The 13,698-nt window shown below is 46.2% G+C and overlaps 1 protein-coding gene across 1 annotated transcript in view; it reads right to left on the bottom strand.

Annotated features, from left to right (window-relative positions):
• Positions 1-13,698, bottom strand: part of CERS3 (ceramide synthase 3) — a 47,716-nt gene that overhangs the window by 28,797 nt on the left and 5,221 nt on the right. Inside the window, exons 5-9 of the mRNA XM_066635310.1 lie at positions 12,095-12,145; positions 8,462-8,554; positions 7,092-7,220; positions 5,970-6,076; positions 3,714-3,870 (exon numbers count right to left, since the gene is read on the bottom strand). Coding sequence (XP_066491407.1) covers positions 3,714-3,870; positions 5,970-6,076; positions 7,092-7,220; positions 8,462-8,554; positions 12,095-12,145 — 537 coding nt within the window. The remainder of the gene's footprint in view (positions 1-3,713; positions 3,871-5,969; positions 6,077-7,091; positions 7,221-8,461; positions 8,555-12,094; positions 12,146-13,698) is intronic.

Below are 13,698 nucleotides of genomic sequence, written 5' to 3'. Positions count from 1 at the left end.
GCAGAATGCGAGCCCTAGTTCCAGCACTGGGCCCGCAGTAAGGCTCACAAACATGTTATGGCATGTTTAGGACAGTGCGCACCTGTGGTAAGATGGCATGCCAGGCTCTGGACCAGGCCCCAAATAATCACAGATCCTAAGGGATTCATCACATCTGTTCAACAGAGTATCCTTTAAGGAATGTTTAATAATGTTTTCAGCCTTCATTTGCCCAACTTGTGTAGGGCCCAATTCTATCCAACTTTCCAGCATAAATGCAGCTGCAATGCAGGGAACAAACTTTGAGGAGGCTTCCATGACTGCCCCCTCACCACAAGATGCAGCGCATACCCCATTGTCACAGCTGCGTCAGTGTGAGAAGGTGGGATTGGGCCCACAGATGCATAACAACAACCTCTGCACTCATTCATTCAGCTCAGGAAACAAAATACTGAATCTCAAAGGATTCTGCTTGGCAAAATTCCTCCAATCAGCACATCCTTTCGCATTCCTACTTCATATGTTTTAACGCTTTCTCCCCAAATATCCACCCTATATTTAGACATTACAACCCTGCACAAATTTCAGCGAAGCCGGACGCCAGAATCAAGAGGGTACCATAACTACAGGATTCAGTCATTATTGTAGCAACAAAGCGTGTTCCTTAGCAACTCAAATCCTCAGACGTCAAGATGGCAGCCAAAACCAATAAATAAATAAATAAATCCGCATTACAATCCCCCGACCTCACCTGAAAAAGAAATCACGGGGCAAACAAAGACTTCTGTTTGAAAACATCCGTTTGGTGTGACCTGTTAGAAGTTTGGCCTTGCAAGCTTTAAGTTAAATCCTACATAACTATACAGCTATATAATGTGTCCAAAGCCATAAACAAAGCTTGGATTATGGAGAGACAGGTAGTGTGTGTGTCTACTTGGACCCCCACAAAAAACAATTTGGAAATGACGTGGGGCCAAACTAGACATTACATTAACTCACTCTGTGTGTGTGTGTGTGTGTGTGTGAAGGTAAAAATAGCTGCTACAGGGGGAGAGCGATCAGGATTGAGAGCACAGCACATGCAACCCTTTTCCACTATGCTGCAGTCTCGGCAAAAGTTGTGCCTCTATTATTCTTGAGAAGTATAATAGAGGTGCTATTATACTTGGGAAGGAAGTCTCCACAGGTTCCAGTGGAAGCGTCAGGGGTAGGGTTTTCATCAGAACTCCAAGGGGGCAAGAAAGAGGGAAATATCCCTCTTCAACTTCATGACAGTCCTGATCTTGATCTCTCCCCCCTGGTTATTTACGGAACACACAGGGCCCAAGCAACCTGTCGCTGGGCCCTTAATTGCTCCAGTGATCAGGAGCTGATTATTTATTTAACAGTTTATAAAAAGAGTCCGTTTCCTTAATGAATTCCCTTAGTCTTGGCGCACAGACAAAATCTTGGCTAATACAAGGGTAGCACATTACTGCATCTTCCTGAAACAGAAACAGAGATGTGCATGGGAACAGGAGACAGAAAGGGACACCTATAAACATCTGCTTTGTGGCAAAGTGATGACTCTTTCCATAACAACCTTTCCTTCCTGCCGCTGCTTGTCAAACAGGTTCCTTTAGGTTTCGGTTTTACAGCTTTGGAGATGCCAGCCGGTTTCACTGCCCAGGCTTGCCTCCAATAGAGACAGAAGGAGCTGCAGGGCTTCGGTCAACTCAGACTGCAACGTGGCATCCTCTCTCTTGCCTCTGCTACTACAGTACAGACAGGTGCCACTGAGATGCTCCACTTCAAAACACTGTGTAGAAGTTAAATATATCTGCAGTGTTGTCACTAGGGTTGGTGCTGCCTTGTGCAGGGCAGGGAGAGGGCAGTGAAGAGGCAGCAGAATGGAGGTAGAAAGAGAGAGCGAGAGCAAAATGGGACCAGGAGCACCAATGGCCAGCTCTCAGATCTACCAGGCTTCCCAATGTGGAGCACAGGTCTACTCTCTGGGCAGGGCTGGCCTCCCAGCTGGAGTTCGCCTTTTCATCCACAGGGACAGGTCTACCCACCTGGGAGGCTCCCCCCACCCAGAAGCACAGCAGCCATACACGTGCTTGAGGTTCCGCCATCAATCGCAGCAGAGGCTCCAGAGCCCAGGTCTACTTGGCTTTCAGAAGCAAAGCCCAGGTCCACTTGCCTGGCAGACCTCGCCTCTCAGGTGGCCCAGCCATGAAATTTCCAGCACCCCTTCTTTGGTGTCATCCCCTGATGATGTCTCCAGGTGCGGTCTGCACCCCTGGCACCCCCTAGTGACACCACTGCACAATTGTTTTCCCTTTCCATAAATACAGATGTTCATGTTATCTAAAGCTGGCTCCCAAGAGTCTCTTCCACACAAGAGTTTTCTCACGAGGAAAATTATGCAGCTAGGCAGAGGAAGAGGAATCTCTTTAAAAGTAATCATAAGAGGTCAAGGACCCTCCCAGAGATCCTGGAGAGTTTACTTGCCATGCTACCGCCCCATATGGCTACACTACTGACTGATGGACAGAGCAGCCGACAGTAATGAACCAGACTAACCAGTGGTCTGTCTCCATATGAAGCCTCTTATACAAAGGAATGAGTCTCACTGAAATCAGCAGGGCTCATTTCAGACTAAACCAAGTCAGAGCTGCTCTGCACATCTGCCAGGCCCCTACCTTCTCCATCCTGAAGCAGACTGGGATTTTCCCATCAGACGGACGTTCTCCCCACCTCCTCCACAACATCTTTTTGTTTTGCGTTTTATTTAACATCCAGACTGAAGATGAGTTCTAAAAACTCTAGAGCTTGCTTACCACATTTTCAGCTGGTCACATACTGACAATATAAGGTCTGCAATTCCCAACATACTGCTCTACTGTTGCACTTGGATCCACCACCAACACCCCCAATAGAGCCACCTGCATGAAGGAAACCTTCATTCCTTGCTATTTTTGCCATTCTGTCTCCTACCTTCATCATCTTCCCTGCTACAGAAGTTTTCATTGGAAGTTTATTATTTAAGAAGAGCCCCGCTAGATGAGGCCAAGGGCCCATCTGGTCCGGTTTCTTGTCTCTCACAGTGGCCCACCAGATGCCTCTGGAAGCACTCAAGATAACAAGGTATCTGTATCCTGTACTCCCTTGCCTCTGGCATTCAGAGATAGGTGACCTCTGAAACCTGATGTTGGCATCCTTCAGTCTCGGAAGACTATGGTATCGCGCTCTGAATAGTGGTTCTGGAACAGTGCACGAAGCCTGGGTAAAGTAGATATGGAGGATAGACTGTTTCCCATGCAGCAAATCCCCCCTCTCCATGTCGCTGAAATGGTCCAATGGAAAGGCAGAGGCCAATACGGTTGGTTCCAGCGGCGTCGCAGGAGTTGGCAGAACGTGACTGTGTTCACCCATGAACTGCCTCAGGGACTCCGGCTCCGGATTTTGCCTCGAGGTTGACTCCTGAAGCCTTTTCCATAACTGAATGTAGCCACAAGGCAGTGGAGGTTTGGGATCAGAGTTTTCCTTTTCTCAGATGAGCTGCCTTCCCAGGCTAATGAGTCCCATCCCATCTGAAACCTGGAGGTTGCGTATACTCACCATGGCTTGTAACTTGTGATAATTTGCTTATTGTACAGCAAACACCATAACTAATGCTCCCAACCAATTGCCGTCAAACAGACCTGTCTAAAAATCATCCCTGCTGCTTTGCCCCAGCCAGAGTTCCTTACCTTTATAAAAAGGAATTTCTTGAGAACTTTAAAAATTAAGTAGCCCCAGTAGAGATGCAGCATTTGCAGGATCAACAGCATCCCATTGAAAAAGAAATATGCTGCGACAAATATCTGTGAATAGAATATAGGATAATACACTGTGGCCCGAAGGATCCTGAAAAATAAAATGTACAGTATTGTCAAAACAAAAAACAGCAAAATCACACCAGTGGTGTTTCCTAATCTATGCATACCTTTATCTTCATAAAAAATAATGCATAGTTCCATGCAGTAGAATATGCATATATGTATGTATGTATACTGTATGCAATAAATGCATACAGACCCACAGACCCATCTATGCTTTATGCTTCCATTATTTAAAAACAAACAGGTAAAAACAAAAAAGGTTTCTATCCCATTGTGACAGAAATACATTTGAAACATGACAGGAAGAAGAAGAAAATAATTTTAAAAGGATCAGTAATAAAGACAGGAAGTGAAAAGAAACCCAGATTCATTATTAAACATAATCCCCATAATCTGTTGTAACAAAGACTGCAATCTTATACACACTTTGTGCCACTGAAGTAAACAGGATTTACACCTGAGTAGACATGCATAGGATTGTGCTATAGGTACATGGATGCACAATCATCACTATTCCTTTGCCATTTCACTTGCATCAGTTTAAGATTGTAAGGCCCTTGGGGCAGAGAGCTGTATTCTAATGCCCTGTGCAGCACCATTCATGTAGTTGGCACATTCTTACTACATTGTTAGTAGCAGGACTACAGATGAGACCAAGTGGGTTTTGGTCCACAAAAGCACGGGGGAGGAATGGAGGAGGGCGTCTATTTCCTTCCGCATCATGACTCCCATCCAAAATTCTTCCCTCCCTGGAAGCTATCAGCTACAGAGGGAAAACTTATGGGCACTGTTTTTGTGTGTGGAAATTTTCCACTCCTGGACATGCACAGTTAATAACAGCTTCAGACTGGATCATGGCACGGGGCAAAGGATCCGGTTCTCCTCCTCTGATCATGATGCAAATAGAGGGCGGGATTTGCAGCTGCTTTTTGAGAAAGAAAAAAGGTTTTGGGAGTTGCATGCTTGGGGGTCATCCATCTAACTCAGCCCTAAGAGAATGAGCTAGAAATCTGAAAGTCCCTGGCTTCAACCTAACCTCAACTGTACCACACGCTAACTAGATGGCAGGGATGGGTCTCGACTCAGATGACTTGGACTTGAGTAGCGAAAACACACGTTTTCCACGACTTGCATAGACTCGAGTCACACATGTAAAAAACTTGGGCACTGATTGGGACTTGGGGGTTTTACTCTAAAAATGATAAGACTTGAATAGACTTGAGTCAAGACATGCTTCTGTGTGTGCTTGAGACTGTTTTGTGTGTATGCTCCCTTGCTTGTTTTTTTTCGTGGCTTCCGGGGCTTGATTCGCATTTCAAAAAGGCTAGGACTCAAGTCAAACTGACTCTAAAAACGCCTCTGGATGAGTATAATGGCCCCCGTTATTGCCATGAGTCAAGGGGGTCGGAGACTCAGGACTTGACTCGAGACTTAAGAGAATGGCTCTGGCAGATCCCTGCTAGATGGTCTTGGGTAACTGTCTTATACCCCTTCCCCCCCCCCCATATCTCTGCCCTAGCCTTCATATGCAGTATGGGGAGAAATAGTACTGATCCATTATATTGGGCTGTGGCAAAGATTGTAATATTGGACAGGACTGAAGTCCTATATATAGTGGGCTCTCTCTTTACAATGAATTGTGAAACTATTATAATTGAACCCAATAATGCACTGTTTTTTGTTAATTTGTTCCAAGACCTCAGAGGTTGACATTTCAGTCACAGAACTAGGCTCTTTCCCTCTCTAAGAGGTGATTTAAAAGGTGAGTTAAAAGAGTTTGTACAATGTTGTAATTCTTAAACACAAATTTCAAGGCTGTATCCTTCCCTCAATACGCGCTGCAAAATGCTCTGTTGGCTGAGACACTATCAAATGCTTGGATTCACATCGCTGATTGGCTTATCTATCACCCACGAAGTCCTATTGATGGCAATCGTGAGTCCATTGTAAAGTGAATAAATTATTGTACAGTGAACCTTGTTTTACTCTGGAGAGTTTGTTGTAAAGTGATCTGATTGTAAAATGAACCCATTGTAAAGTGAACTTCCACTGTACAGTCATAACAGTAATGGCCACCATCATCTTACAGGACTTCAAAGAGAAACAGCACATCGTACAACTCACCAAAAGGGGAAGAGAATGAGCCGGGTGATCACGAACACGATGGAAAAGATGACGAAGAGGACATTGCAGGTCTTCTCCCAGTGGGCATACTTGAATAGTTTTGCTGCCTGAAATCCCAATCAAATTGGTCATAAGACTTAAGTAGAAGAAGAAACCTAGAATTGGCAACCCAGTATCCATTTGAAAAATCCAGGGTCTCTCTTCCTTACACAGGAAGAAGCATACAGAGGTGCTGTTCTGGATTTGGAAGAGCTGGCTCCTTCTCTTCCTGGATCTCAGAGACCCTGGACAGAGACAAGGGTGTCATCCGTGTGGTCTGCACACCCCACAGCCCCTGCACCCAGTAACACCACTAACTTAGTGTTAAATCAGCTTCCTACAGTTTTATAAGTGAATCCACCCTTAAACCATGCAGGCACTTGGTTCCTGAAGGCCAGAATTGTCTCTGACTAGCAGCAATTGTTCAGGATTTCAGGTAGGTTTTGTCCCCCATCCTGCTACCCAAGATCATTTAACTGGAGATCAAACCCAAGTTCCGGTCAGGTAAAGTGTGTACTCTGCTGCTACTAAATTACAGCCCCTCCCCAGTATATGGCGGCAGTGGGGAATCATCTACAGCAGGGGTGACCAACCTGCTGCACGCATGCCACTAGGGCACACTGACACACTAAGTGGCACACACAAAGCAGCCTGCCACAGCCATTCCAGCCAATGCAGGGCTCTACTGCCACAAGCACGTGGTGCTTCTTACAGCATGAAGCCCAGAAAAGGAGTGATAAGGCTGTGGTGAAGATAGCCAACCTGAGGCTGGGCAGATCACATGGGCTGGCAAAACCACCTGAGCAGGTCTGGAGAGGCACACTCAAAATGCTGTATATAAAAAGTGGCACATGGTGCGCTGCACCACTGAGCTATAGGATATCAATTTATTGCATTGCAGATGTTTACTTGTTTGCTGAAAAATGGAACAATGGAACAAAACGGTGTTCTGTGCAAGGTCCATGCAAGGCTTCTTTTGAGTCAGGTCCACACACAGAGCCTCTTCCAATTAAGATCTCTCCCCCCCCCCCCCAAATATTTTCAGCAAACACAACATGACACTAAAAATGTAGCAGCTTTTACCTCCAGCCAGATATCTGCTGTGTCGTGAACAAACAACACTAGTGTTCCAATGCGGACGTAGTTGACACTCCAGGAGAAGAACATCAAGGCCAGGGCCGCGAAATGGTGAAGAACATGGGCTTTAAAGTCCTAAGGAAAACAAGTAAGACTTTCTCTTAAAACAAATAGGGGTCAGGTGGGGTAGGATGTACACTAAGTCTAAAATGCAATGTGAAGTCTTTAGCTGTGCACATGAAAGGAATGCTGCCCTCTTCTGGTCAGTCTGCAACAAGACAATACAAATAAAATAGGTTCTACCAGTACAGGAGGCCGTCATCATCACCACCTCTGACATTGTGGTCCATGATAGTGTCAACTGCTTGGGATAAGAGGAACACTGAAAGAGGCTAGTGCAAAAACAAACAGGCTCTTCAATGGGAGGGGGGGAACACTCTCACTGCCAGAGAGGACACTTTTTCCTAGGTCAAATAGCATACAGGGGCCAGACTGGGATCAGAATAATGGCAGGTGCAAAAGGTTTTAAGCCTTCCTTTCAGGTAGGGTTACCAGATACTAAAGGGGACAGAGTGCCTATACCTTTAACCATTGCATAGCAGAGGGAATTTTGCCAGGTGCAGCTTTTTAAACCCTGCCATCCTGAGCTGCACCTGCCAAAATTCCCTCTTCTGTACAGTGGTTAAAGCTATAGGCATTCTGTCCCCCTTTGCATCTGGTAACCCTACTTTCAGGTCCTGATCTGGATCACTTTCCTCACCTGCTATTTTGCATAGTGGAATCAAGCTTGCAGCAACAGAGTACATGCTTAAAGGAGTATCTATTTTGACCCTTACAGGCTCCAGAATGTGGGATTTCCCTGCAGAATATGGGATTTCCCAGCCTTTTTCTTCCTCACACCCAGTGGTGTAGCTAGAAGGGGTGCAAAGCACTAAGTTTTGAAGTGTGCAAACAGCCCCTTCCCTCCAGAGCCATTCTGGACAGGGGGGGGAGCATACACCCAGAATGGCTCCAAAGGGGAAGGGCCCCTTGCACGCTGTGGTGAGGCTCCCTGCAAAACTTAGTGCTTTGCACCCCCTCTAGCTACACCACTGCTCACACCCCTACTCCTGCCATGCCACCTTCTTTTCTTGTTGTCTTGCTCAACACCCAGCCTGAAGAAGCGTACTGGAGAACTCACACTTTTTGTGTCATTTGATTTGGTCCTCCTAACCGAGGGTGTCCCCCTGGCTGCAGCCTGGCTATTTCTAGAATTCTATTTGAGCCCATGCTCAGCAGAGGTCCTATGGAAAAGTGACAGTGTAATGTTTGATTTTCTTCAATGAACAGAAGCAAAGTTCACGGAAGACAATTGAGGATTGGTTGCCCAGACTTGCCTTTCTTTTGATATCCAGTCCAAGGGTAATCAGCAGTGACCAATAAAAACTCATCTCCATCATGTAGTACCAATACTGGGATGGCAGCAAAGACTGTGAAGAGAAAGAACATCAGGGGGTAAAAGTGATTGCAACCTTTTCCTTAAGGAGAAGTACAGATCAGAATTCTATCAACTCACAGCCCAATCCTATCCACATTTTCCTGGGAGTAAGCCCCATTGTCTCTAATGGGACTTACTTCTGAGTAGACATGCGTAGGATTGGGCTGTCAGTCTACCACTTCATTCTGTGGCATGGGTAGACTAAGCCAGGCAGATTTGATCTTTGAACTATCTAGACTCAGAATATTACTCTTGCTGATAAGATGAAGGACCTCGACGGCCAAGTGGAGCAATCAAGGTAGTAAGGGGCAGTTCATAGAAGGGCAGAGAGGTGGAGAACCCCCAAGGGCCCCTGAAGGCAAGGAAGCCCAATTAACCTGATCAGTTAATTAGGTTAGGGTAACCTGGTTAGGGTGAGCCATGTTACGGAGCCATTGGGGAACAGTGATCATGCTGCGATCTGTTTCAACATGCATGTTGGGGGAAGAATACCGGGCAAATCTCTCACAAAAACCCTTGACTTCCGACGGGTGGACTTCCCTCAAATGAGGAGGCTGGTTAGAAGGAGGTTGAAAGGGAAGGTAAAAAGAATCCAATCTCTACAGAGTGCATGGAGGCTGCTTAAAACAACAGTAATAGAGGCCCAGCAGAGGTGTATACCGCAAAGAAAGAAGGGCTCCACTAAATCCAGGAGGGTGCCCGCATAGCTAACCAGCCAAGTTAGAGAGGCTGTGAAGGGCAAGGAAGCTTCCTTCCGTCAATGGAAGTCTTGCCCTAATGAGGAGAATAAAAAGGAACATAAACTGTGGCAAAAGAAATGTAAGAAGGTGATACGGGAGGCCAAGCGAGACTATGAGGAACGCATGGCCAGCAACATTAAGGGGAATAATAAAAGCTTCTTCAAATATGTTAGAAGCAGGAAACCCGCCAGAGAAGCGGTTGGCCCTCTGGATGGTGAGGGAGGGAAAGGGGAGATAAAAGGAGACTTGGAGATGGCAGAGAAATTAAATGAGTTCTTTGCATCTGTCTTCACGGCAGAAGACCTCGGGCAGATACCACTGCCCGAACGGCCCCTCCTGACTAAGGAATGAAGTCAGATAGAGGTTAAGAGAGATTTCAGACCTCATTGATAAATTAAAGATCAATAAGGAATTGAGGAATGAAGTTGCTGATCTCTTGACTAAAATATGCAACTTGTCCCTCAAAACAGTCACAGTGCCAGAAGATTGGAGGATAGCAAATGTCACGCCTATCTTTAAAAAGGGAAAGAGGGGGGACTCAGGAAACTATAGGCCGGTCAGCCTAACATCCATACCGGGTAAGATGGTGGAATGCCTCATCAAAGATAGGATCTCAAAACACATAGACGAACAGGCCTTGCTGAGGGAGAGTCAGCATGGCTTCTGTAAGGGTAAGTCTTGCCTCACGATCCTTATAGAATTCTTTGAAAAGGTCAACAGGCATGTGGATGCGGGAGAACCCATAGACATTATATATCTGGACTTTCAGAAGGCGTTCAACACGGTCCCTCACCAAAGGCTACTGAAAAAACTCCAGAGTCAGGGAATTAGAGGACAGGTCCTCTCGTGGATTGAGAACTGGTTGAAGACCAGGAAACAGAGAGTGGGTGTCAATGGGCAATTTTCACAATGGAGAGAGGTGAAAAGCGGTGTGCCCCAAGGATCTGTCCTGGGACCGGTGCTTTTCAACCTCTTCATAAATGACCTGGAGACAGGGTTGAGCAGTGAAGTGGCTAAGTTTGCAGACGACACCAAACTTTTCCGAGTGGTGAAGACCAGAAGTGATTGTGAGGAGCTCCAGAAGGATCTCTCCAGACTGGCAGAATGGGCAGCAAAATGGCAGATGCGTCTCAATGTAAGTGTAAGGTCATGCACATTGGGGCAAAAAATCAAAACTTCACATATAGGCTAATGGATTCTGAGCTGTCTGTGACAGATCAGGAGAGAGATCTTGGGGTGGTGCTGGACAGGTCGATGAAAGTGTCAACTCAATGTGCGGCGGCAGTAAAGAAGGCCAATTCTATGCTTGGGATCATTAGGAAGGGTATTGAGAACAAAACGGTTAGTATTATAATGCCGTTGTACAAATCGATGGTAAGGCCACACCTGGAGTATTATGTCCATTTCTGATCGCTGCATCTCAGAAAGGATATAGTGGAAATGGAAAAGGTGCAAAAGAGGGCAACTAGATGATTGCTGGGCTGGGGCACCTTCCTTATGAGGAAAGGCTACTGCGTTTGGGCCTCTTCAGCCTAGAAAAGAGACTCCTGAGGGGGGACGTGATTGAGACATACAAAATGATGCATGGGAAGGATAAAGTGGATAGAGAGATGCCCTTTACACACTCACATAACACCAGAACCAGGGGACATCCACTAAAATTGAGTGTTGGGAGAGTTAGGACAGATAAAATAAAATATTTCTTTACTCAGCGTGTGGTTGGTCTGTGGAACTCCTTGCCGCAGGATGTGGTGACAGCATCTGGCCTGGATGCCTTTAAAAGGGAATTGGACACATTTCTGGAGGAAAAATCCATTACGGGTTACAAGCCATGATGTGTATGTGCAACCTCCTGATTTTAGAAATGGGCTGTCAGATGCAAGGGAGGGCACCAGGATGCAGGTTTCTTGTTATCAGGTTAGCTCCCTGGGGCATTTGGTGGGCCACTGTGAGATACAGGAAGCTGGACTAGATGGGCCTATGGCCTGATCCAGTGGGGGTGTTCTTATGTTCTTATGTATGTGAATGGCTGCAACACTACCCTGATAAAGGGGCAGCCAGTTATTTGTGGAACAGTATTTTTCTGAGGGCTTTCAGACACCTTGTCCCCACCCATTTGTTCACTTGATAGCTTTCAGGGTGAGAGTCATTGTGGGAATCCATTGGTTGGTGAGGGGCAAGGTTGCTTAGGAAGCAGCTGCAGGCAGAGTGACCAGTTCTTTTGACTGATTTCCCAAGGTGAACCTTCAGATCTCACCACTGGGATGGTACCTTAACCCCTTTTTGTCCTGTTCACTGGTGTACACATTTGATCTTCTCCCCTGCATCTGACATTCTGAGGTAGCCTACTTCTAAAATCAGGAACTTGCACATACCTACCATGACTTGTAACCCATGATGGACTTTTCCTTCAGAAATTTGTCTAATTCCCTCCTAAAGGCATCTAGGCAGGATGCCATCACCACTTCCTGAGGCAGGGAGTTCCACAGACTAAATACCCGCTGGATAAAGAAATATTTTCTTTTGTCTCTCCTCCCAACACTCAATTTTAGTGGATAGCAGCTGATCAAGTGAACACTTGCATTTGTTAAGTTTTCCGGGAAACTGCAATTGTTGCCTTTGGCCGTCTGCAAAAATACAGCCATGACTCCCTCCCCTTTTGCCAGGAGACATGTGAAGACCAGTGTGGAATAGTAGGCATGGGACCCCCACAAAGCCACATGGAGTGGTTGCTTCTCTACAAGGGGGAAACAAGAATGCCAGGATAAATCAGCGATAGTAGCAGCACTCACCTGAAATGGATAGTTAACCCAGACCTCCCAAATGTCATGAAACCAGGGTTTCTGGAGAGAACACAGAACCAGAGAGAATGAAAATTATTGTTCTGCAGTAGTGTGCTCACATAACACAGAGGCTAAGTGACTGAGTTGTAGAACAGAAGGTCCAGTCTCAGCAGCTATACAGCTATGTTGCATAGATGGTCCAGAACATTGTAGCTCAGGAGCAGGAGACCTTCCAAGAATTGCCTGCTCCTATATGAATCTGCACATTCTTTGAGGGCCTTCTTTGGATTGGCTGGTGATGAGCAAGGATCTAGTCTTCTCTATATGAACACAGGAAATTGCCTTAAGAGTCGGACCATCAAACACATTAGATTCTGTCTCTCATTCTTGTCTCTGTTGACTGGCAGAGACCTCTCCTTGCCCTACTTGGAGATGTTCCATCACTGAGCTGCAGTCACTCCAGCTCCTGGGCTCTGCAATGTATTTGTTGCCCCTTATAAGACCATCTCTCTGACCTGCCCTGCAGCATATGCTTTCAGGATGGCAGTTACAATCAATGAACCAATTCAAACAATTATATATTAAAATAGCTGGGCAGGGATCAAGTGCAAGGATAGACGGGTTAAAAACAATTCAACTGATATTCTCAAAGGTCTTTGCCTAGTGCTGAAAGAATATCAGAACGTGAATCTCCCTGGGAAGGGCATCCTGTAGGTGTTATGGCACAGCTGGGAATGTCCTCCCCAGAGCTGTGGGCTTAGCCTCATGAGCTTTATGCCCTGGATTAAAATGTATATATTGACCCCAGGGTTTAAAATCAGAGGGTGCCTTACGCAACCAGGGTGTGTGTGACACTGGCTGCCTCTTCATGTTTGGGCTCAGAGTGGAGGCTTTGGCTTTTAAATCTCTCCGCAGAAAATTAAGGATCATCTGTCTCCATATGAAGGTGCCACAGCCCTGAGCCCAGTCGCAGGGACCCTTAAATATGGGGGATGACAATGCAGCCCATCCTCTGTGGTTGTCTGAGCATTACTGAGACAGCAGCATGCCAAATGCTTTGAACAGTCTAAAGCAGCACATCAGTGCTGAGCTTCACAGAGAACTACATAGAAAGCGGCCAGCCAATGAGTTGATGGGATCCACAGGTTCTTATGCCAGTCTAGACACAGTGCTAGCAATTGGCTTTCCTTGTTCAGTTTGTCTGCTACCAGTAGCATAGCTAGAGGGGGTGCAAAGCAATAAGTTTTGCAGGATGCCTCATTGCACTGTGCAAGCATATACCTCTGTTTTGCTGTAGCAGCCCGGAATGGATCCAAAAGGAGGGAGAGGGGCTCCTTGTACAGTGCAAGGAGGTGACCTGCAAAACTTAGTGCTTTGCACCCCATCTAGCTACACTACTGGCTGCTACAGAATATGTGTCTCTTGCTGCATTTGGGTTCTCTGTTCTTTTGGACCTCATCTTGGTCCAAAAATCACATAAACCCACACTCACAACAGCAGTTTCACCGGGGAGAATGACTAATGAATGCTGCTCCACAAACCATTGAGAAATTGGTAGATGGCACCTCATTTGGCACAAAACCAAACACAGAACACATGGCTGTGCCTTGATT

This window comes from Tiliqua scincoides, chromosome 8 (genome assembly GCF_035046505.1).
Source record: "Tiliqua scincoides isolate rTilSci1 chromosome 8, rTilSci1.hap2, whole genome shotgun sequence".
Lineage (NCBI taxonomy): Eukaryota > Metazoa > Chordata > Lepidosauria > Squamata > Scincidae > Tiliqua > Tiliqua scincoides.
This window is presented reverse-complemented; position numbering and strand designations above follow the sequence as displayed.